We start from the raw sequence: 26,017 nt of genomic DNA on the forward strand, positions 1-26,017 counted from the left end.
GTCCCCTTTGCAAAAAAGCATCCCCAAAGAATGATGTTTCCACCTCCATGCTTCACGGTTGGGATGGTGTTCTTGGGCTTGTACTCATCCTTCTTCTTCCTCCAAACACGGCGAGTGGAGTTTAGACCAAAAAGCTAAATTTTTGTCTCATCAGACCACATGACCTTCTCCCATTCATCCTCTGGATCATGCAGATGGTCATTGGCAAACTTCAGACGGGCCTGGACATGCGCTGTCTTGAGCAGGGGGACATGCGCTGGCTTGAGCAGGGGGACCTTGCGTGCGCTGCAGGATTTTAATCCATGACGGCGTAGTGTGTTACTAATGGTTTTCTTTGAGACTGTGGTCCCAGCTCTCTTCAGGTCATTGACCAGGTCCTGCCCTGTAGTTCTGGGCTGATCCCTCACCTTCCTCATGATCATTGATGCCCCACGAGGTGAGAGCTTGCATGGAGCCCCAGACCGAGGGTGATTGACCGTCATCTTGAACTTCTTCCATTTTCTAATAATTGCGCCAACAGTTGTTGACTTCTCACCAAGCTGCATGCCTATTGTCCTGTAGGCCATCCCAGCCTTGTGCAGGTCTACAATTTTATCCCTGATGTCCTTACACAGCTCTCTGGTCTTGGCCATTGTGGAGAGGTTGGAGTCTGTTTGATTGAGTGTGTGGACAGGTGTCTTTTATACAGGTAACGAGTTCAAACAGGTGCAGTTAATACAGGTAATGAGTGGAGAACAGGAGGGCTTCTTAAAGAAAAACTAACAGGTCTGTGAGAGCCGGAATTCTTACTGGTTGGTAGGTGAACAAATACTTATGTCATGCAATAAAATGCAAATTACTTACTTAAAAATCATACAATGTGATTTTCTGGAAAAAAAATTCTACATGCTTTGTAAGTAGGAAAACCTGCAAAATCGGCAGTGTATCAAATACTTGTTCTCCCCACTGTAAAAGCTTCTGAGAGGTGAGCACCAGAACATCCTGTCTGTCTCCTCACTGACCGATCCACCGCGTTGGCTTCTGCATCACAAACTATAGTGTTAATAAATTGTCATTCGCAATGGATGTTAAAAAAACACTTTCCTACATTTCCGCGCAGCAGGCCAGGTACTTCTGTGCGCCAGGCGCGCACGCTCCCTCAACATTATCAGGACATGTATTTTAAGTAGATGTACTCAAAGATTCCCTCAAGTGGTTAAAATGTGCATTAATGGCAAGCACTGTGACAAACACAGAATACCGCACACTGTCCCGCAGTATTTCACAACTTTAAAATGAGGATCCACTGTAGGGGATAGAGCCCTCTAGCTTGGATATGTCTTTACACACCAGTCTGTAGTATGTATCCACAGCTAATAGGCCCAGGTGAAATGAATGTACATGGAGCCATAAACACACTTTTCGTGGGGACCGAGGGGTTGCAATCTCTAAAGAACAGTTTGAGATGTAATGTGCGTATGAATTAGTAGTCGAAAAGCATTGCGGTTGTGTGTCCTGATATTCAGGCTGATTTGCTCCTATACTGTATGTATTCTTTTGTATATATTTTCTGTATATACAGTTGAAGTCGGAAGTTTACATACACTTAGGTTGGAGTCATTAAACTAGTTTTTCAACCACTCCACAAATGTCTTTTTAACAAACTATAGTTTTGGCAAAACTTTGTGCATGACACATGTAACTTTTCCAACACTTGTTTACAGACAGATTATTTCACTTAAAATTCACTGTATCATAATTCCCGTGGGTCAGAAGTTTACATACACTAAGGTGGTGACTGTGCCTTTAAACAGCTTGGAAAATTCCAGAAAATGATGTCATGGCTTTAGAAGCTTCTGATAGGCTAATTGACATAATTGGTGGTATTCCTGTGGATGTATTTCAAGGACTACCTTCAAACTCAGTGCCTCTTTGCTTGACATCATAGGAAAATCAAAAGAAATCAGCCAAGACCTCAGAAAACAAATTGTAGACCTCCACAAGTCTGGTTCATCCTTGGGAGCAATTTCCAAACGCCTGAAGGTACCACGTTCATCTGTACAAACAATAGAACGCAAGTATTAACACCATGGGACCACGCAGCCGTCATACCGCTCAGGAAGGAGACGCGTTCTGTCTCCTAGAGATGAGCGTACTTTGGTGCGAAAAGTGCAAATCAATCCCAGAAGAACAGCAAAGGACCTTGTGAAGATGGTGGAGGAAACAGGTACAAAAGTATCTATATCCACAGTAAAACGAGTCCTATATCGACATAACCTGAAAGGCCACTCAGTAAGGAAGAAGCCACTGCTCCAAAAACGCCATAAAGAAGCCAGACTACGGTTTGCAACTGCACAATGGGACAAAGATCGTACTTTTTGGAGAAATGTCCTCTGGTCTGATGAAACAAAAATAGAACTGTTTGGCCATAATGCCCATCGTTATGTTTGGAGGAAAAAGGGGATGCTTGCAAGCCGAAGAACACCATCCCAACCGTGAAGCACGGGGGTGGCAGCATCATGCAGTGGGGGTGCTTTGCTGCAGGAGGGACTGGTGCACTTCACAAAATAGATGGCATCATGAGGATATATTGAAGCAACATCTCAAGACATCAGTCAGGAAGTTCAAGTTTGGTCGCAAATGGTTCTTCCGAATGGACAATGACCCCAAGCATACTTCCAAAGTTGTGGCAAAATGGCTTAAGGACAACAAAGTCAAGGTATTGGAGTGGCCATTACAAAGCCCTGACCTCAAGCCTATAGAAAATGTGTGGGCAGAACTGAAAAAGCGTTCAAACCTGGCCTACAAACCTGACTGAGTTACACAAGCTCTGTCAGGAATGGGCCAAAATTCACCCAACTTATTGTGGGAAGCTTGTGGAAGGCTACCCGAAACGTTTGACCCAAGTTAAACAATTTAAAGGCAATGCTACCAAATACTAATTGAGTGTATGTAAACTTCTGACCCACTGGGAATGTGATGAAAGAAATAAAAGCTGAAATAAATCATTCTCTCTACTATTATTTTGACATTTCACATTCTTAAAATAAAGTGGTGATCCTAACTGACCTAAAACAGGGAATCTTTACTAGGATTAAATGTCAGGAAAATCTGAGTTTAAATGTATTTGGCTAAGGTGTACATAAACTTCCGACTTCAACTGTAGTTCACTAAAGTTTATTGTACCGTACTGGCTGCCTATTTTTTTTCTCCGATCAAATAAAAAGTATCTGCACAATAGTCCCTAAGAAATATTTTTTAAAAAATTAGAAATAGCATCCACACGACTTCATCTCAAATTGGTTTTTCAAATATATTCAATTTCTTTCTCGTTTTTTAATACTATGGCTATATTCCCACTAATATTCCTGTATATAATTAAGCTTTTACATGTGTATTTATAATAACAATAATATTTAATTTGTAGAGCACATTTCCCGCGCTCAATGCACATGTGAAGCTTGTTGGTACTAGCTTCCTTGCACAAATCATTTGAACGCTGCAGTTTGAGATTATTTATTCCCTTTTATTTATGAAAAGCTGATAATGGCCTTTATTATTAATTTCTGATATGTTAGCTTATTTCAACGTATTTAATATTATGGTGTTTCTATTCCAAGAAAAACTTAAATACATTGTACACTAGCCTATGTATTGCCTACCTAAAACATACATGAATACATTTGAAGCCCTTCAAAATAGAAGCTACATATCCTAATGTTAGAAAGTACAATATAAACTAGATATAGGCTAGTGTGGGTGGAGTAGGCTAAATAATTACAACCGACTGGGCCTAATTAAAAGAATAGTGATAAAGGAAACAAAAAATGCTAGGCAGAGCATGCCCAGAACTTGTGGCTGAGCAGTACCAAAGCAAAATTGGAGCTGGAAAGAAGGCAGATAGCGAAATTGGAGTGGGAGCTCCTCACTCTGCCACTTACATGCTCTGGCATTCAAAAGCAGCCCTGCTTCAGGCTATCAAAGAACTGTCAATTAATAATCATATCAATGGATGGAATCAGTGAATGAATGACTGCAGAAACCTTTACACGGTTTGACAAGCTGCATAACAAATTAGGCCTAATTAGACAAAAGAACAATTATGTTAAACCTCCGACTTCAAAGCGAGAGCAGCACAAGTGATTTAAACAAAGAAGTGAGTTTGGAAAATCTAAAAGTATAAATCTTAGAAATAGTTTTCACATATAAAGTTTATATGCCTGAACTCAGAATCAATTGGGCTTCCAAAAAAATCAATGTGATAGAACATTTATTTAGATTGGCGATTTTCGCCTATTTTCAAAGTCCCATCTAATACAGCTGTAGCAGGCTCGCTCTCTCTCCCTCCCCGATTTTAACCACACCCATTTCAAGTTCCACTTTGCTCTATGCGCCAGCAATTAGAGCCTGGGGACAAGGTTACTTCTCTCTGAACTTGCCGTTCAGTTTCCTGGCTTGCTTTGCAGTGAAGGGCAGTCCGGCACAGCTAAAAATTCGTTCACAGGCAGCAGAGGCAGGCCTATGTTCAGTTTGAGGGACACTTTCTTTATGTATGGAAAGGAATGAAGCAAGTCCATCTTGTCTGACACAGAGACAAGGTACCATCCAGCTCCCCTGTACCTTGTGACCTTTTGGGCATCAGTGATGAGAATAATCTTTATCAGATGAATGCTGCCTCTGTTGCTCTGTCTCGTACTCTATCATTGTGTGAAGATAATGCTTCAGGTAGACCAAACCAGTATAGTGGCAAATACACAACATCCACATATTGAATATTTCAGCAAATTCTGCTTTACGTGGCAACTTAGTTCATCATATCACTGACATTACAATAGCCAAACAGACTTTCCATAATTGTTATTCTCAGATACTGAGACTGTAGTAAGTTTGTCAGATGTTCTCAGACCTAAAAAGTTGTCTAATGTTGAGATGAGTCCATGTCTAGCTGTACCTATTGTGTAGACTCGCACAGTTTTATGCAAGAGGCAAGTAAAGGCGCATGGGGGGCCTCTAGTGGCCAGCACCTACAATGCAACCTTAGTCATACAATTATATGAAAAGACCCACAGTGACCATATCCTGCATTTCATATCACCATAGGGACACTTTTGAGGTTAACAAATATTAGAGTGAGGAAATCTTACCTGCTTCGATGACATCTGCTTTGTCAGTCCAAGAGGTCTTGAACTTTGGCAGAAGGATTGCAGCAGCAATAAGTTGGGGATCTTCCATCCTTCCTCCAATATGCTTTGGGAGACCCTCCTGAATGGCTCTGATGAGTGGTAGGCACATCTTGCAAGATGCTTCCAGCCTCTTAAGTTTGGCTTGTAGCGAGAAGATCATTGGCAGCAGCCACCCCATGTGCATGTTGGTCTCTGACTGAAGGATGTTCAAAGCCATCACCACAGGCTTCATCACGGTGCAGTACTCGGTCAAGAAGGCAATTTCTGCAGGGCTCAGCCTGTAAGACACAATAAAAATGTTAACACCTGTTAGAATAGTCATGGACAATAACGGTTACAGTAGCTAGGTTTCCATCCAATTGGTGACAGATTTTCATGCGAATATTCTAAAATCTGCATAAAAAGTATATGCTAATTTTCCCACCAGAGATGTGTTTGGATCAAATTGACTTGTTGTGGATAAAAGGCTGTGCGTGATGACATAGTGCACATAAAAATAACTTTTGAAGTTAAATTCCCATGTACCGAATAAAAAATACAAGTCAAATGAGTTTCCGTCGCATTTTCAACTCTACTGATGGTTTTGTCACAAAAAAATGTTGCGTTATATATCGAATGTGCCCACTCTGGTATTGGCATGTGCGCTCTAGCCAAAAGCTTGCATATACAGTGCAGGTATAGCCTACATTATGAGATTATTATGGACAAAATAGAGATTATTTTAATTGTCAAACGGCAGCCAAGCATCGATCATCATGTCATCAGAATAAGACCCTTGATATTTATTGGAAAGGAGGAGCTCACCTTGCACGTTCACCACCCTGTGAAGTTCACCGTAACTTATTTAATCTGTAGGCTGATAAACTGCATGCTTTCCTGAGTGGTAGTGGGAGGACCACACAGCATGTCATCGCATGACTCCAAGTTTACTTCGATATGATGGATATTTTAATCAATATTTCCACCGCCATTTCTCGCATAATTAATTTGACTGACAAAAAGATCCCACCTTGTCTAGCGTATTTTGTTTTGTCGACATTTGGAAAGTTTACAGACAAATTTGCTGTTTCAATCTGGCATGTCGTGACATTTTTTATCTGACATGTACTTTACTCGCATAAAAAGGTTGGATGGAAACCTGGTTACTAATAGGAATAAATGACATACATGAATATACCATATGAAATGTTACTCACATTTTCACAATGAACACACATTCCTTATGGCGTTCTTCTCTTGTATGACACGTGTGATCCTCTCCACAGCCAGGTACAGGAAGTCGAGTTCCAACGTGCTTGATTCAGCCGGATCAACTGCAGATTACACTCATCCTCTACAACTTCAGCAGCCAAGGTTGAACACCCAGTTTTATTCCACATGCCTTAGCATTTGGCAAAGGCTGAACGGGACAACCTTTTGTAGCTTTCACTATTCCTTACTGCCAGGGCAGAATCTGTCGTTGGTTCAGCAGGTGACATGCACACCGTTGATGTTGAGGGAACTGATACTCTAGGCCACTGTCATCTTCAAGGATGGAAAATGTGTATTGGTACTCAACCTGATCTGCAGGCTCTTCTGCTGCTTCCACTACTTCTGCCTGGCTCTGCTCACCAAAAACATTAAATGCTTTAATGAAGTTTGATCCACTGTCAGTTGGGGTTCTTACCACTTTCCCCCTGATCCTGTACGCACAATGGATGTCATTAAGGGCACCTGCAAGCACATCGAAGGTATTTCTTCCATCTATCTAGCGGGATGTGATGCCGATGTAACTTCTGTGATGAGCTGTCCAACAATCGGTGGTGGTGGCAACATAATTCACTCTACCGAGGAGTGCCATCACAGTATTCGTCATGTGATTGGCAGCTTCATGTACACTGCTCAAAAAAATAAAGGGAAACAACACAATGTAACTCCAAGTCAATCACACTTCTGTGAAATCAAACTGTCCACTTAGGAAGCAACACTGATTGACAATACATTTCACATGCTGTTGTGCAAATGGAATAGACAACAGGTGGAAATTATAGGCAATTATCAAGACACCCCCAATAAAGGAGTGGTTCTGCAGGTGGTGACCACAGACCACTTCTCAGTTCCTATGCTTCCTGGCTGATGTTTTGGTCACTTTTGAATGCTGGCGGTGCTTTCACTCTAGTGGTAGCATGAGACGGAGTCTACAACCCACACAAGTGGCTCAGGTAGTGCAGCTCTTATTAAATGTGCTTTCCATTGATAATTTGTGTGTGATTTTGTTGTCAGCACATTCAACTATGTAAAGAAAAAAGTATTTAATAAGATTATTTCATTCATTCAGATCTAGGATGTGTTGTTTAACATCCTCTGTAGCTCAGCTGGTAGAGCACGGCGCTTGTAACGCCAAGGTAGTGGGTTCGATCCCCGGGACCACCCATACACAAAAAATGTATGCACGCATGACTGTAAGTCGCTTTGGATAAAAGCGTCTGCTAAATGGCTTATTATTATTTAAGTGTTCCTTTTATTTTTTTGAGCAGTGTATTATTGAATGGAGATTACTTTGCATTGAGGTTGCAGGGTGGTTACCAACTCTTTAAAAGCTGGTTGCTGGACCACAGAGAATAACTGTTGCACCTCAGATTAAATTAATAACAAGCTTGTCAACTGCAAGACACATCTGCCTCTTATCACTGCCATAATGTCAGATATCTTTGCTTGCTGAAGGGGTGTTTGATGGTTCCTTGGTCCGCTTGATTTTGCGTGCTGAGGGGACGTTATTGTAGACCGTCATCTTTGATGGATGTTTCCTCTGTGAACAAAAATATTCCATCAACGTATGCAAAATGAATGTCACATGACCTCCAAAAACACACTGTTTGGTTTTATACAAATTAATTTAAACAAACCCATCTATTGTTCTCTCTCACTTCACATACACACACACACACACACACACACTCAATAATGATGATGAGAATGATGTGTACACAAAACATTACTTGTGAGAGACACTGATGTTGAATGAATACAATCAATCATGAAGGTTAATGTAATGAATGATAGGCCTACTTCAATTCTCATTAAATGTGTCATGAAAGGCTTAATAAAGATGTTTTTAATGCTTATGTAAAGTGTAGGCCCCAGTTATAGTAAAGTTTTACACAGCAAACATACTTTTATGTCATTGAATTATGTGATATTTGGTTACTCTATTATTTTATACATCCGAGTGATCTAACCAAATATAGCTAGCTAAAAAAAATTGACCCATTCTATCTGAGACTACAGAATCTGTATTTTAGATGAATGCTATCCTAATTTAAACATAGAAAGTACATAGCTAAAAATCCTAGGTCTCTCTAAATATGTCATGACCAAGCAAGCTAACGTTAGCTAACTAGCTTTTTTCTCTCTTCGGAGGACACATATTTTTTTTTGCTTTTCTGCTACCTATATTTTACATATACATTTTACATACATGGTGATTTTATATACAGCAATCACATAACAATAATACCTTACTGAACATAAACTCTTTAATCCCACCCCTCAGCCCATCCCACCTATCGCCATAACTAGTTAGTTAGTTAGTTAGTTCACTTGCTGACGTTAGCCTAATGTTGTTAGCTAGCCCAGATAACTTACATGGCTAGCTAGCTAGCCACCACCACACATAGTGACAATGATGTTCTAGGCAAAATAATGGCTATCATGATCAGATGGTGGTTAGCCATGTAGCTAGCTAGCTGCAAGGATAGCTAGCTAACGTTAGCATGCAAGACAACTAGGCTAACGCTAACCTAGGTTCAGAATACATTCATTGTTATGCATCCATTGCATTTATTTTGTATTATTCATAGCCAGTTATCTTACCTCTACATGTTTCCTCAAGTTCGAGGCAGAATTTTTGTAGGTGGCCACCTCTTTTATCCAGAGTAAGCAAAGCTTGCATTGCATGATTACACTGTCACCTCTCCTGTGATTATTAAAGGAGAACTGGTCTCTGAGACGCGGCCATGGTTTCTCCTCCTCGTCTTCAGACACTGGGTCTGTCAGTGTCTGATTGTCTCCTGACTCTCCTCAGCATCCTCCGTCGCCGTTGTTTTTCACACACACCGCTTTGATAAAAACTTCCTCGCTTTCACGATACTTCCCGAACTAGCTCTAGTTCTTTTGGAACATTTCTGTCCATTCATCATTCAGTTTGTGTGCACAGATTGATTTAATTGGTCTGTTTTGGTGCGATGCATGACATTTTATTTAATGGGTCACCTGACTAAACAACATGAGCAGTTGTTTTATGGCTCCTCAAACCTTCCATGCCACCATGATCTACTATTATGGATAGCCTACAAAATAGTAGCGAAGTACAATACTTCATTCAAAACATATTTAAGTAAAAGTACAATTACTGACTTCGATAAATACAAATAAAAAGTACAAGTACTCGGAAAAGCTACTCAATTACAGTAATGAGAGTATTTGTAATATGTTACTTCCATCTCTGGTTTTAGGGTTATGTACACTTTTTTTTTTATCATGTTGTTTTTATAGTAACTTACTGGCAGCCTGGTCACCTGTAAGTTACTGTAATAAAAAGGAACAGTATGTTTTACGGGATTTCCAATACTGTTACTGTAATTGATTTACAATACCAATAATACTACTGTAGTCATTTTACGGTAACATACTCTTACTGTAAAGCCTTATTTGCATATTTCACAGAGTGCCTTGCCTTTCGATTGAATTGTATAGTTACCAACCATGACTGTATTTGTTATTGACAGAGACATGGTTGCATTCATCCATGTTCAGTCCTATGGCCTTCACAAAATGAGATCATAAGTGAAAATGTTATCTTCTTCTTCTTCAATGAGGTTTAACGGCGGTTGGCATCCAATTTGTTCCATTACCTCCACCTACTAGACTGGAGTTCAACTCCCTTATCTTTCCTTGAAAAATAAAATAAACCAAAGCAAAGAAATATCCTACCATCTAACACTACACTCACACCTTCAACACTACAACTAATAATTAACCCCACCCTTCTCCACTGTTTAAATACACTCACTCCTACCTCATGCCCTCAACCTGAATTGATGGGACATCACCACTTAACACTCCCTGTAACTCTTCTGCTGTCAAATCTTGCACACCCAAATATCTCTCTGCAGCTGCCACCACCACCTCAATTTTCTTTGATTTGCGTTCCATCCCTGCAGTACAATTAATAACCATTGCTATAAACGCTAAAAATCCAATCTTGCTGAACCATATAACTTTTTGGTTTATCCCTCTGTACTGGTACATCTCTACTACTCACATCATTTCTCTCAGGATCCCTCCCCCTTGACCCATCTTCCTCTACTTTCTTCACTGCCTCCGCATATGACAACTTCTTCTCTACTCTTACCCTGGATACCTCAACCTGCTTCTCTCACACTGGACATGTCTGATCCCCAGCCCCATGGCCACCCCTACAATTAGCACACACCACCACATTCCCCACTGCTTCACACTCCTTTGTCTCATGCCCTTCTGCACACTTCTCACACCTTGGAATCTCCCTCCTACACACTGCTGCCACATGCCCATAAGTTTGACACCTGTAACATCTTAAGGTATTCAGCACATATGCTCGCACTGGATAACTTATATATCCTAACCTCACTTTCTCAGGCAAAGCCTCAACTTCAAAACTCAAAAGAACAGACAAAGACTTTCCCCACTCTCGCCACCCTGTTTACGTCGTACCAAACGACGAGCTTCACACACACCGGGAATCATCTCCTTCAGTTGGTCAACTTTTACATTCACTGCTACTCCAGTAATCACTCCTCTCAATGGCGCCCTTTTCTTAAGAGAGAAACAATTCACAATTCTTTCCCCCATTTGTTTAACTCTGAGCACCTTCTCCCTCTGCCCAACAGAAACACAAACAATTATCACTAGACCACTTCTGGTTACCCTCACCGATTCCACTTCACCCAACGCTCTTTTCACCCATCTTGAAACCACAATTGGATCAGCCAAAAGGCAAGGATCCATTTTTTCTTCACTCCTACTGTCAAAGACTCATCTTTATCCTGACCCGCTGTTCAATCCTCGGGCTCCGAGTACTTCACCACACCTTCCACCTCCGATACATCACCCTCATTCACTTCCATTTCTACTCCTGTCTTCAGCTCACTTTGCTTACATTTCCTACCACTCTTCTTTAACAAACCTTCTCCCTTTTTTCCGCCATTTTTAACTGACTCAAACTCACAATCTTCCTCCATCTCTCTCTTAGACCTCCTCTGCCTCTCTTTTTCCCTCCATTCCTCATCATTCATCCAAGTATACGTCTCCTTATGATAATACTGCATTTCTCCAGACCTATATCTGTTTCTTGCCTTCTCTAATGACTCCATTTTCCCCTTCCTTTCCCTTCCGGCGTCTATTCTATCCTCGGCCTTGACCTCTTCATTGCTCTCCTCTTCTGATCCGCTGTCCTCCTCTCCTGAATCACCATCGTCTTCCGATCCCTCACCTGTTATCCTCACTATCATCGGGACTTACTCCCTTTCCAACTGCTCGTCTTTTCGCTGAAGACACCATGCTCCACCCTTTGCAAGTAAGGTTGAAAAATTCTGGTAACTTTCACCAAATTCCCAGATTTTTTAGAAATCCTGGTTGAAGGATTCTGGATTTCCTGATTATTCCCTCCTGTTTCCAGGAAACTTCCAACGTTATCAGAATTGTGCAAACCTACCTGCAAGTCACATTATGCTGGCTTGACAAAATTGTGTAATTCCTATTGGAATCGAACCAAAGTTAGGATATCCAACAGTTGGAATTTATTTACCCACAACCTGCATTAAGAATGACTGTCAGGGTTAGGAAAATTGTGAGGTGACTACCTAAGCCATTTAAACTGGAACAACCATTTCAATAATGGGTGCAAACAAATCTAACTAACTAGAGGGACACTAATCCTGATGCTTATAAGAAATCCCACTATGCCCTCAGACGAACCATCAAACAGGCAAAGCGTTCACAGCTAATCATGGCTACCCGGACTATTTGCATTGTCCCCCCACCTCACCCCCACCTCACCCCCTCTATTACGCTGCTGCTACTCTCTGTTTATTATCTATGCATAGTCATTTTAACTCTACCCACATCTACAATTACCTCAATTAACCTCGACTAACCTGTGCCCCCGCACATTGACTCTGTACCGGTACCCGCTGTATATAGCCTCCCAACTGTTATTTTATTTTACTGCTGCTCTTTAAAAAAAAATTTTTTTTTTTTTACTCAGCAATTTTTTACTTAACACTTATTTAGCTTAAAACTGCATCGTTGGTTAAGGGCTTGTAAGTAAGCATTTCTCTGTAAGGTCTACACCTGTTGTATTCGGCGCATGTGGCAAATCAAATTTGATTTGATTTGACATGTCATTTCACTGAGCAGCCATTACGAACACAGGCTGTAAAACAGTGATCATAAGGTCATTACAGAAAACACCAGACTGATACCTATCAGGATTATTTGTAAGGAATAACATCAAGGAGAGTAGCCTTTTCTGGGTGTTTGGAGTCATACCTTGTGGGATTAGTAATAATCTGAGAATGATTTAGGGAGTCCCATTGCTTTAGGACTTGGTCAAGTGGTTTAAGCATGTCCCAGTTTAGGTCACCTAGCAGGACAAATAGGTCACCTAGCAGGACAAATTCAGACTTAGTGTGAGGGGCCAGGAGAGAGCTTAGGGCATTTAGGGTACAGGTCGGTGCTGATGTTGCACGATAACACCCAGCAACAGTCAACAAAGAGCTATTTGAAAGTTTAATGCTTAAAACCAGCAAATCAAATTGTTTGGGGACAGACTTGGTGGAGACAACCGAGCACTGAAGGTGTTCCTTGGTAAAGAATGCCACTCCACCACCTTTGGAAGATCTGTCTTGCCGAAAAAGGTTATAACCAGAAAGGTTAACATCAGTGTTCAAAACGCTCTTTCTTAACCACGTCTCAGTAATGACCAACACATCTCGATTGGAGCTGTGAACCCACACTTTCAATTGATCAATTTTAGGTAATAAGCTTCTAATGTTAACGTGCAGAAAACCCAGGCTTTTACAAGAGCAGAAATCAGTGAAGCAGATATCAGAGCACAAGTCAGAATTGGGGCTAGCAACAGTAGATGGGCCAGGGTGTACATGCACATTTCCAGATATCATCAGCAGTAATACAATCAGGGCATGGCAGAGGACAGGGAGAGCTCTGCAGTGTTGATTTATGACATTTGAATGTGCATTAGATATTTCATTTTGTACAGCAATTTCATCAGGTAACATGAATATAAAAGCCGGCGAGAGGTGGTTAGAATAGGATGGGAGGCCAAGAGTCTGTGTAACCAATAGAGAGTCAGAGTCCCAAGTGTGCGAACAAACATGGTCTGTCCCACGGTTGGGTAAACAAGCAAGTTCATAGTCAACAAAGCACGCAGGAGTCATGAGGCAAATAGCATAAAGCACAATAAAAAATATATAACGACTTGGGGCTAGCCATTGTAAGTTCAGAGTCACTCGCCCCAACAGTGCATGTGTGCTGGAGGCAAGCGAACGCTTGGGAGAGAGGGGGGAGTATGGCGGGGGTACCTGTATCAGACAGGGGGAGACAGGGCAGACGGTGAACAGATCGCCAGGTGGAATCCAAGCAGCAGTGCAGCAGGCAACGGGAGTAGGTGTCACAACCACTTGAGAGAAGCTTTTTTCGGGAGGCAGATTCCTTGTAAAAAAATCCCAGCTAGCTAGTCTCTGTCCACCGTTTTTTTCCCACTTGGAAAAGGAGGTCGTTAGCTAGCCATATCAAGGCTCATCCTATATAACTACTGCTGTACACACCTTTCCTATTCATATACTGTCCATACTGTCTATACACACCATTGGACTCTGACATTGCTCGTTCTGATATTTCTTGATTTGTATTTTTTGTATTTGTGTGTATTGTTAGATATACTGCACTGTTGGAGCTAGAAACAAAAGCATTTCGCTGCACCTGTGATAACATCTGCAAAATATGTAAATGCAACCAATAAAATTAGATTAGATTAGATTTTGAATATATTTTTAAACCATGTCTATCTTTATTTCCCAAACACAATTCAACACTATCACAATCACTTTTTTCGCCTTTTAAGCATATTTTAACACAGGCTTAACACTTAACAAACACTTGTACATTTTAAAAACACTTTTAACATAGGCCAGGCCCTGTTACCTCATATCCCAGCGATAATGCTTTGCATTACACCTGGGAAGAAAACACTTTAGTTTGCTCAACTTGCCATTGGCTCAACCATTGGCTCAACTTACCCAAAGGCAAATATTTTGACTATATTAGCCCAGACAGCTACAAGGATGCACTTCAGCGGCGGTCAGTACCATTTAAGATGAGGGAGGATGATAATTTCTTCTTTTTTGAGCATGGCCATATTTCTATTACAGCATATTGGATGACTGTCATTCATAATCCATTCACCCAGCTCAATGTAACATCGATAGGTTTAGGCTACTACATGATACTCTCATTTTCACTATATCCATCATGAAGCTGCCACAACCTAGCCTACAAATTAAAGTTTACAACGTAGGTGCAAAGGTCAAGAGAAATTTGAGTAATCAAGGTGTCAGACATTGACACATTCAATAATGCTTTGCACACTCTTGCCTGCATCTAGTTGGTCTAGGGTGTAATCATTAGTCCAACAGTTGCAAACTAGAGTTTCTATTGGACAAATTCAGGTATGTTTATCCCCGTTTCGTTCTGTTCGCTTCCGTTTAAGAAACGTTTTCCAACACAATCGGCGGAATGAATACACCCCTAATCACAAACAAACACAGATAACTTTCCTAGCAGCCACATACAAACAGCATGATCCCTTATGCATTCTCCTCCTCTCACCTTTTCTCTTCGCTTACGGACTTAAGTGCACAACACATCAGATTTCTGTGACCAGGCCCCAAAAAAACTTTCCAAGCCAAACCTTCATATCATAACCGCTACACACAGGATGAGTTGGTCAATTCAGCCCAGAATAACTGATTAATTTGTGAACACGCAGCACCCGTTGAATATGACCGGTGTCAGTAAACTTTGGCAAAGAAATGTAAGTAAATTGTTGCCAGCAGCACAGTTAGTCACCAACGCACTAGATAACATGAAAACAGCCTAACCAGCTCTTCTAGGGCGAGTAAAATGGTCAGTGAGGTGTTCTCTCATTTGTGTCTGGAAGTAGCTAGCAAGCTTGCTAACTTTGGCCAGTTAGCTTGGGTGCTTGACTGCCATTGTGAGGTCAGAACCCTCAGATCAACCCTACTCCTCGGCCAGAGTGTCCAGTGTGCGCTCTGAACGCCCCGAGAGCAAAACACTATGAATTTACAAACATTGCTCTGAATTTAGAGTGGATTTAGGAACACACCCACAGCCTATATTGTTGTCACCATATTAATGTCATAATCAACGCCCCGATATTGTGGTCCTCTGTAGCTCAGCTGGTAGAGCACGGCGCTTGTAACGCTAAGGTAGTGGGTTCGATCCCCGGGACCACCCATACACACAAAAAAATTTTATGCACGCATGACTGTAAGTCGCTTTGGATAAAAGCGTCTGCTAAATGGCATATTATTATTATTATTATAATCAACATAGCTACTAGAACTAACGCGTTAGTAAAGGCACTACAATCATGCAGTACAGTGTACAGTCGGCAGCAAGCAGTTTAGCAGTTACACTGGCGGGCCCCTGTGGCAATTCGTTAATAAAACCAATAAAACCTTACCTTGAGGAGTTCCAGTGTTGGATAGCCATAGTCAGCTAGCTAACATAGCATCCCTCTCTGTTTGAGCCGGGTGTTTGAGTAGGTTGAACTAGCTAGCTGCATTAGCTAGCGAAGTAAGTGAAAGTAAAAAAAAATACTACAAAATATAGCTATCGTTCTCTCTCTCTCTTGCTTCTCCTTCATTTTTGAAGAAATGAATTTGTTCAGAGCTGTTCAACTCTTGTCTTTTCTCTCAAAGTCAACTTCTCACCACATTTTATGCACTGCAGTGCTAGCTAGCTAGCTGTAGATTATGCTTTCAGTACTGGATTCATTCTCTGATCCTTTGATTGGGTGGCATGTCAGTTAATGTTGCAAGAGCTCTGAAAGGTTGGAGGACATCCTCCGGAAGTTGTCATAATCACTGTGTACATTTACGGAAGGGGGTGAGAACCACGAGCCTCCTAGGTTTTGTATTGAAGTCAATGTACACAGAGGAGGACGGAAACTAGCTGTCCTCCGGCTGTACCATGGTGCTTCCCTAATTATTTTTATTTATTTTTATTTAACCTTTATTTAACCAGGAAGGGCTCATTGAGATTTAAAATCTCTTTTTCAAGAGCGTCCTGGCCAAGATAGGCAGCACCAAGTCATTACAAAAAATTACAGACAGACAACATGAAAAACTACAAGTAATCTAGTAAAAACCATTCATGAATTCACAAGAGTATAACAATATCAAAAACAGCAAATTAAAAACATTGACAGGTCAGGGAATCAGCCTCAAAATCCTTCATCAGAGATTTAAAAACACCAATCGGGACAAGTTCTTCCAGTTTAAAATTATTTTGTAAGGTGTTCCAAGACGATGGCGCAGAGTACATAAAATACCTTTTACCAAATTCAGTTCGGACATTTGGAACAGTTAGCAGGATAAAGTCCAGTGAACGAAGAGAGTACCCACCACATTTCTGAACAATAAAAATGCCCAAATAAAAAGGTAGTAAACCCAAAATGGCTTTGTAAATAAAAGTATACCAGTGACTGAGCCTACGAGTGACTAGAGAAGGCCAGCCAACCCTGGTATACAAAGTACAGTGGTGCGTAAGGGTTTTGCAGTTTAAAATAAATCTCAAAGTACCATGATAAAGAGTGTCAATTGATCTCAAACACTGAGCGGAAGCATTCATATATAAAATATCCCCATAGTCTAGTAAAGGCATAAATGTAGCTGATACTAGCCTCCTTCTGGCTTCAAAAGAAAAACAGGCCTTATTCCTAAAATAAAATCCCAATTTCAGCTTCAATTTTTTTGTAAGTTGTTGAATATGCAATTTAAAAGAGAGGCCGTCATCAATTAGAATTCCAAGATATTTATATGAGGTTACAACCTCAATCTCCTTGCCCTGACAGGTAGTAACAGGTGAAAGGTTCAGAGGTCTATTTCTTGCATTAGAAAACACCATTAGTTTAGTTTTGTCAGTATTGAGGATAAGCTTCAACTGACACAAGATATGTTGAACAGTATAAAAAGCAGTTTGCAAGTTCTGGAAAGCTTTTGTAAGAGATGAGGCACAACAGTAAATAACAGTATCATCAGCATAAAAATGAAGTTGTGCATTTTGGACATTTTTGTCTAAATCATTAATATAAATAGTGAATAAGAGAGGACCAAGTACAGAGCCCTGGGGGCACACCATTCAGGACAGACAATTTAACAGACATAAGCCCATCAAATTGAGTGCACTGAGTTCTATCAGACAGATAGTTAGCAAACCATGCAACTGCATGCTCCGAAAGACCTACACTCAACAATCTCTGCCTTAGTATAGCATGATCAACTGTATCAAAAGCCTTAGAGAGATCAATAAAAAGTGAGACACAGTGCTGTTTTTTGTCAAGGGCTTCAGTGATATCATTTAAAACCTTCATGGCTGCTGTAATTGTGCTATGCTTCTTCCTGAAGCCCGATTGATACATTGATAAAATAGAGTTAGTAAATAAAAACTCTTTTAGCTGTTCACTTACAAGGGTTTCAAGTATTTTCACCAGGGGTGACAGCTTTGAGATTGGCCTATAATTATTTAAAAGAGTTGGATCTCCCCCTTTTTAAAAGTGGTAGGACAAATGCTGATTTCCAGATCTTTGGAATTTCATTACATTCCAGGGTTAGATTGAACAGATATGTAAGTGGTTCAGCTATGAAATCAGCTGCCAGATTTAAAAAGCAGGGATCCAAAAGATCAGGACCTGCAGGCTTTCTTTGATCTAAGGATTTCAGGGCTTTATGTACCACCTGCACTGAGAATGGCAGAAAACTAAAAGTTTGACCAGCTCTCACTGGTTCATCCACACAGGGTTGTACAGAGACAGAGGACACTGGTTCATCCACACAGGGTTGTACAGAGACAGAGGACACTGAATCAAACAGCCTACCAGATGATACAAAGTGCTCATTGAAACAATTCAGCATTTCAGTTTTGTCATATATAGCAACAGAGTCCTTCAAAACACATGACGGTAATTCATTAACATTACTGTTACCAGACATAGACTTAATAGCATTCCAAAACTTTCTAGGGTCATTCAGGTTATCAGTGGTAACAGACATAAAATATTCAGACTTGGCCATCCTGAGAAGAAAAGAACACTTGTTTCTTAACTGCCTAAAAATAAGCCAATCAGCATCAGAACAAGATTTCCTTGCTTTAGCCCAGGCTAGATTACGGTCGTGAATAATACAAGACAGCTCAGAAGAAAACCATGGATTATCCCGCCCTTTAACCCTGAACCTGCGGAATGGTGCATGTTTGTTTACTATTTGGAAAAAACCATCATGAAAGAATATCCAGGCAGTTTCCACATCAGGGATAAGCTCAATCTTGCTCCAGTCAAAATAAAACAAATCATGAAAGAAAGCCTGCTCATTAAAACACTTCAAATTTCTCTTACGAATAAAACGTGGATTTGTCTTTGGAACCTTAGTATTTCTAACAGCAACAACAGCACAATGGTCACTTAAATCATTACAAAAAACACCAACCGCAGAATATTTATGTGGAACATTTGTCAATATTATTAGGTTGGGTGGGGGACTCAGGTGCAGAGACGGACACACGGACAAAGAGAGTAGAATAAGGATGTAGTTTATTCAACGTGTAATGGCAGAGAGAAGTAGTCAGGGTGAAGTAGCTTCAGGCTGGGGTAGGAGCTGAGTGGGGTGGAGAGCCAGTAGTCCTGAGAGCTGGATAACGAGGATGTCAGGCAACAGAGGATCAGGTAGCGGCGTGGGAATGGCAGGCAGGCAGGCAGGCAGGCAGCAGGAACAGAAGAGATCTGGTCGAAGGAGAGACAGGTTACAAACGAGGCTGGAACAACAATAATACTGAGAGAGTACAACTACACTGAGAGTGCTGTACGGGCCAAGTTACCACTGGAAGTGTAGGAACGAACTGGCGCTGGAGAGGTGTCCAGCCCGGGTAGATATCTGCTGCTTGATTGGTGCCAATGAGCTGCAGCTTGATGTAACTGCTCTGGTGATAGAATGGCCACGCCCGCTGACCAAGAACCTCTGACTGCACAGCAGGGGGAGACAGACACAAACAACACACACAGGGGAGAAAAGGGAAACGAACACCAACAGGAACAGGACCAACAGAGCCGGACCGTAACAGTACCCCCCCCTCAACGGGCGCCACCCGGCGACCCACCCGGCTTGTCAGGGTGGTCCCTATGGAAGTCATTCACTAGCTGCGGATCCAGAATAAAACGTCTAGGAATCCAGGACCTCTCCTCGGGACCGTATCCCTCCCAGTCCACCAGGTACTGAAACCCTCTACCACGCCTCCGGACGTCCAGCAGTCTCCGAACCGTGTAGGCTGGATGGTCGTCAATAATGCGCGGTAGCGGAGGGGGATCCGCCGGCGGACACAAAGGACTGGAGGAGACCATCTTCAGCTGGGACACGTGAAATGTAGGATGGACTCTCATGGCCTGGGGAAGCTTCAACCGAACAGCCGAAGGGTTGATGATGGATTCGACCTCAAAAGGACCCAAATATCGGGGCGACAGCTTACGGGAGTCAGTGCGCAGGGGAATGTTGCTGGAGGAGAGCCAGACACGCTGACCAGGCTGGAACTGTGGAGCGACTACCCTGTGCCTGTCCGCCACCCTCTTATTCCTCTCTGCTGTCCGTAGAAGGGCCTCACGGGTGTCCACCCACACCTTGCGGCAGCGACGAAGGTTATCCTGAACTGACGGAACGGCTAACTCCCTTTCCTGAGACGGGAACAATGGCGGTTGGTACCCCAAAGCCGCCTCAAATGGTGAGAGGCCCGTGGCAGATGAGGTGAGGGAATTGTGGGCATATTCGACCCACGGGAGATGTTTGGCCCAGGTAGACGGGTTCTGGGATGTCACACAGCGTAGAGCAGCCTCCAGGTCCTGGTTGGTCCTCTCAGTCTGGCCATTGGACTGGGGATGGAAACCTGATGAGAGACTGACAGAGGCACCCAGAGCCGAACAAAACTCCTTCCATACCCGAGAAATAAACTGTGGACCTCTATCGGACACTATGTCCACAGGTATTCCATGGGGACGGAATACATGTAGGACAAAGAGGTCGGCTGTCTCACTGGCAGATGGTAATTTTGGTAATGCAACAAAATGGGCAGATTTAGAGAATCTGTCCACGATGGTGAGTATAGTGTCATTACCCTCAGACATAGGAAGTCCAGTGACGAAGTCCAAGCCCACGTGAGACCAAGGCCGACTCGGGACAGGGAGAGGCCGCAGCAGGCCCGAAGGAGCCCTGTGGGAAGCCTTATTTTGGGCACAGATGGAACAGGCCGCCACGTACTCCCGGACGTCAGCCTCGGCGGATGGCCACCAAAAGTGCCTCTTGAGTAGCGATAGTGTTCGTTTCATACCAGGGTGGCAGGAGAAGCGTGAGGTGTGGATCCAGTTGAGCACTTGCGGCCGCACGGCTGCGGGAACATAGAGAAGGTCGGGAGGCCCATCGGCCGGTCCAGGTTCCAACTCTTGTGCCGATCGGACGAGGGACTCGATTTCCCAATGAACGGCCGCCACCAAACAGGAAGCGGGCAGAACAGGTTCAGGATTGCTGGAGTCTTCAGTGTCTGTAAACTGGCGAGAGAGAGCATCAGGCTTGACATTACGTGTGCCAGGACGATATGTTAAGATAAACTTGAACCTGCTGAAGAACAGAGCCCATCTGGCCTGACGGGAGTTCAGCCTCTTGGACGACTGGATGTAAGCCAGGTTCTTGTGGTCCGTCCAGACTATGAAGGGTTGCTCTGCTCCGTCTAGCCAGTGCCTCCATTCCTCCAACGCCAACTTGACAGCAAGCAACTCCCGGTTACCCACGTCGTAGTTCTTCTCAGCAGGGGTCAATCTCTTGGAGAAAAAAGCCACCGGATGGAGCTTCTGGTCCGTGGGGAACGTTGTGACAGGACAGCCCCCACCCCCGAATCTGAGGCGTCCACTTCCACAACAAACTGCAAACTAGTGTCTGGATGAATAAGAACAGGTGAGGTGGTGAACAGTTTCTTCAATGTACTCACGGCTGACTCGGCCTCAGGCGTCCACAGGAATGGCACCTTAGGGGAGGTGAGCTTGGTCAGGGGGCAACCACTCGGCTGAAACCCCTGATGAAGCGGCGGTAGAAGTTGGCGAAACCCAGGAAGCGTTGTAGCTGCTTCCGAGACGTGGGTGTGGGCCACTCCACAACCGCTCTGATCTTGTCAGGGTCTGGTGACACTTGTCCCCGCTCGATGATGAAGCCCAAAAAGGGGGACGGACTGCCGGTGGAACTCACATTTTTCTGCCTTCACATACAGTTTGTTTTCCAGGAGGCGTTGGAGAACCAGACGGACGTGGGAGACGTGTTCATCCTGTGACTTAGAGAATATCAGAATGTCATCCAAATAGACAAACACAAAACGGTGTAGAAAATCCCTCAACACATCGTTCACCATGGCCTGAAACACTGCTGGGGCGTTAGTGAGACCGAATGGCATGACTAGGTATTCAAAGTGTCCGAGAGGGGTATTAAACCCAGTCTTCCATTCGTCTCCCTGCTTGATCCTAACGAGGTGGTAAGCGTTCCGTAGATCGAGTTTGGTAAACACAGTGGCACCATGAAGGGAGTCAAATGCTGAGTTGATGAGAGGCAGGGGGTATGTATTTCTGACTGTGATGTTATTAAGTCCTCTGTAGTCAATGCAGGGCCGTAAGGTTTTGTCCTTCTTCTCAACAAAAAAGAACCCAGCACCAACAGCGGACGATGAGGGACGAATGATGCCAGAGGTTAGGGAGTCGCCTATGTAGGTTTCCATAGCTTCTCTCTCAGGACGGGACAGATTGAAAAGCCGACTGGACGGCAAAGGCGCTCCAGGCAGTAACTCAATAGCGCAATCGTATGGCCTATGAGGTGGTAATGAAAGTGCCTTGGACTTGCTGAATACCTCGGCCAGGTCCCGGTACTCCTCCGGGACTGAAGAGAGGTCTGGGGTTTTGACTGGGGAAGCAGGGGAGCCGACCGAGGGCGGAATAGCCGACCCAAGGCAAACAGAATGGCAGTGAGTGCTCCAACTGTGTATCTTGTGGTTTTGCCAATCAATATGGGGGTTGTGAAGGCTAAGCCAGGGAAAACCGAGGATAAGGGGGGAGGCCGAGGAGGAGACTACTTTGAACTGGATGGTTTCTTTGTGATTGCCGGACAGCATGAGAGAAACGGGGACAGTTTGGTGGGTGATGTTGGCAAACTGATGGCCGTCAATAGCGGTTACTGTTATAGGCTTAGGCAGGGGCTTAACAGGGATCTCAGCCTGAGTAACCAGGCTAGCGTCAATAAAACTATCCTCAGCACCAGAGTCGATGAGAGCAGCTAGTGGGAGAGATAGATTCCTGAACTGGACTGTAACTGGGATCACTAGACGGGGTGCTGTGGGCATTGAGTCTGGTCTAACACTCGCAAGTACGCCCACTTTTACCTGCGAGCTTGGTCTTTTGGGGCGAATCGGACAGTTAACCAGGAAATGAGTGCGGCCCCCACAGTACATGCACTCACCAGCCCGTATGCGCCGTTCCTTTTCGACATGGGACAGACGAGCACGGCCCAGCTGCATGGGCTTGTCTAGTTCCGTGGAGGAATCCGCTGAGGTGTGTGGTCGGTGTCCGAGTGGTGGTGTAGCTTGGACTGCAGAAAGCGAGGGAGCCCCGTTAGAGGTGTGGACCCGACCGCCCCTCTCCTGTCTCCTCTCCCGTAGCCTGTTGTCTATTCGTGTAGCAAGGGAAACGAGAACATGAAGATTAGCAGGCTCATCACGAACAGCTAGTTCATTCTTAATTGTGTCACTTAGACCGTTAACAAACGCTCCCTGAAGAGCTTCGTCGTTCCACTTGGAATCGGCTGCCAAGGTCCAAAAATCAATGGCGTATTCAGCCACGCTACCCGTGCCCTGTCGTAGCTTCAATAGTCTTTTTGTGGCGGTTCCGGCATAGTCCGGGTGATCAAACACAACTTTCAATTGAGAGGAAAAATCGTCAAACGACAGGCTGGTAATCTGCTGAGTAGAACAAGCCGCTTCTGCCCACATCAAAGCTTTGTCCCTCATTAACCCCAGTGCGTAATGTACCTTTGAGGATTCCGTGGAGAAAGACAGGGGCTTCTGTTGGAACACCAAGCGGCACTGAAGCAGGAAACCACGGCATTTGTTCAGATCCCCGTGAAAGGTTCGGGTGCGGTTGTAGGGGGGTTCCCGAAAGGCAGGAGCGGAAGCCGAGCCTGGAGCCACTGTAGGAGGAACAGGCGGAGGAGAAGCAGAGGGAGAAAAGGTAGTGAGTGTTACCAGGTTAGCTACCTGAGAGGTGAGATGAGATACTTGATCCAACAACTGCTGGTTGTTATCCAATAGAGTCCGGATGAGTTGGTCGTGTTGTCCCAATAGTACTCCTTGTGAATGGAGGGCGTGTTGTACGCCATCCTCCGTTGTTTCATGTGGCATCTCTGCTGAGTCCATGTCTTGGCCAGTTCGTTCTATTAGGTTGGGTGGGGGACTCAGGTGCAGAGACGGACACACGGACAAAGAGAGTAGAATAAGGATGTAGTTTATTCAACGTGTAATGGCAGAGAGAAGTAGTCAGGGTGAAGTAGCTTCAGGCTGGGGTAGGAGCTGAGTGGGGTGGAGAGCCAGTAGTCCTGAGAGCTGGATAACGAGGATGTCAGGCAACAGAGGATCAGGTAGCGGCGTGGGAATGGCAGGCAGGCAGGCAGGCAGGCAGCAGGAACAGAAGAGATCTGGTCGAAGGAGAGACAGGTTACAAACGAGGCTGGAACAACAATAATACTGAGAGAGTACAACTACACTGAGAGTGCTGTACGGGCCAAGTTACCACTGGAAGTGTAGGAACGAACTGGCGCTGGAGAGGTGTCCAGCCCGGGTAGATATCTGCTGCTTGATTGGTGCCAATGAGCTGCAGCTTGATGTAACTGCTCTGGTGATAGAATGGCCACGCCCGCTGACCAAGAACCTCTGACTGCACAGCAGGGGGAGACAGACACAAACAACACACACAGGGGAGAAAAGGGAAACGAACACCAACAGGAACAGGACCAACAGAGCCGGACCGTAACAAATATCAAATCAATCAGGGTAGATTTATCAGGGCATTTAAGATTTGGGCGAGTGGGTGAATTAATCAACTGGGTAAGATTCATAGAATTACAAAACATTTTTAAATCATCAGACACCGGCTTTAACCAACACCAGTTGAGATCACCAATCAAGATCATTTCACTGTAAAGAAGTTTAGACATAAGGTGCGTCAAAGAAGAAAATGCATCACCAAGAGCAGAGGGGGGTCTATAACAGCCAATCACAGTTATAGAGAGGCCCTTTGAAACCTCAATATTCAAAGCAAGAAATTCCAACTGTTTACAAATAGTTTCAGACTTTGCCACACTTACATGGAATTTAGATTTTACATATATAGCCACACCCCCACCTTTCTTAACCCGATCTGCACGATAAACATTGTAACCACTTATACAAATATCCTTATCAAAAATAGACTTGCTGAGCCAGGTTTCCGAAAACACAATTACATCAGCATCAGTTGATTTAGCCCAAATCCTAACCCCATCAATTTTTGACAACCGGCTGCGTGCATTTAAATGAAAAATACCAAAACCAGATCTTGATTTAAAATCAGAGGGGGTTTGGAGACATTGCATATCAGGGCCAGGGTTAGGTTGCACGTTACCTGATATCAACAACAGAAGAATAACTAGGCACCTCTGTTTAATAACCTTGCACGGCTTCTCTTTTTTAAGAGACCTACTGCAAGCGAATTCTACAAGTGAGTTTCCAGACAATACAAAACAGTCATTTAAAACCATTAGACTTTGGTAGTGACACAAATTCGTACTGTTCACATCATGCCACAAATGCATCGGCACTTGGACGAGTGGACCGAGTGAAAAAGAGCGAGTTCCTGCAGACAAAATGTCTAATGGACGCGAGAGTACATTGTCAGATGTACTCACCCTGCGACAATGTTCGTTTTCTCCAGAGTTCAATAATGTCAGTGCACAAAGCAATACCACGTAAATTGTCATTTTCTCTGACCAAAAAACAAGAGGCCAACGAAGGTAAGTGGAGAGAGGGACAGCGTGTATGTGAGTCAATGTGAGTGTTTGCGCGCGTGAGCAGATTGGGTGTTGAGGGCGATAGAGAGAACGGGTTGAGCTGCCACTGACAGCCAGGCGAAGAGCAAGGAGCAGCTCGGACAAGACACTCCGCGGACTAACGAGGAACTCAGGCCAGCCAGAGATAGGGTTACTTTGGTAAACTTCAAGTAATGAAGTTCCGAGTTGAGGAGGACCTGTGATCTTTACACCAGCAAAAAATAAAATAGTTTGCACTACGCAACAACGAAGTTACGCAACCATAAATAAATAGATTATTAGTAGGTTAAAATGTACTAGTCACAAACAAACGACTTGACAAACGACTTGACATGCTGCCATCTTGGATTGAGTGCTGTTGAG

At 43.6% G+C, this 26,017-nt stretch overlaps 2 protein-coding genes across 2 annotated transcripts in view; both read right to left on the reverse strand.

Moving 5' to 3' along the window:
* Window positions 1–26,017, reverse strand: part of rims4 (regulating synaptic membrane exocytosis 4) — a 97,460-nt gene that overhangs the window by 30,468 nt on the left and 40,975 nt on the right. The gene's annotated exons all lie outside the window — the stretch shown is intronic.
* On the reverse strand, window positions 24,056–25,844 carry LOC123491628. The gene is made up of 2 exons (XM_045223103.1): window positions 24,361–25,844; window positions 24,056–24,265 (listed from the first exon to the last, which is right to left on the reverse strand). Exons 1-2 carry the CDS (start codon window positions 25,583–25,585, stop codon window positions 24,108–24,110), a joined length of 1,383 nt encoding a protein of 460 aa, XP_045079038.1. The 5' UTR covers window positions 25,586–25,844; the 3' UTR covers window positions 24,056–24,107.

The sequence above is a fragment of the Coregonus clupeaformis genome, chromosome 10, assembly GCF_020615455.1.
Source record: "Coregonus clupeaformis isolate EN_2021a chromosome 10, ASM2061545v1, whole genome shotgun sequence".
NCBI lineage: Eukaryota > Metazoa > Chordata > Actinopteri > Salmoniformes > Salmonidae > Coregonus > Coregonus clupeaformis.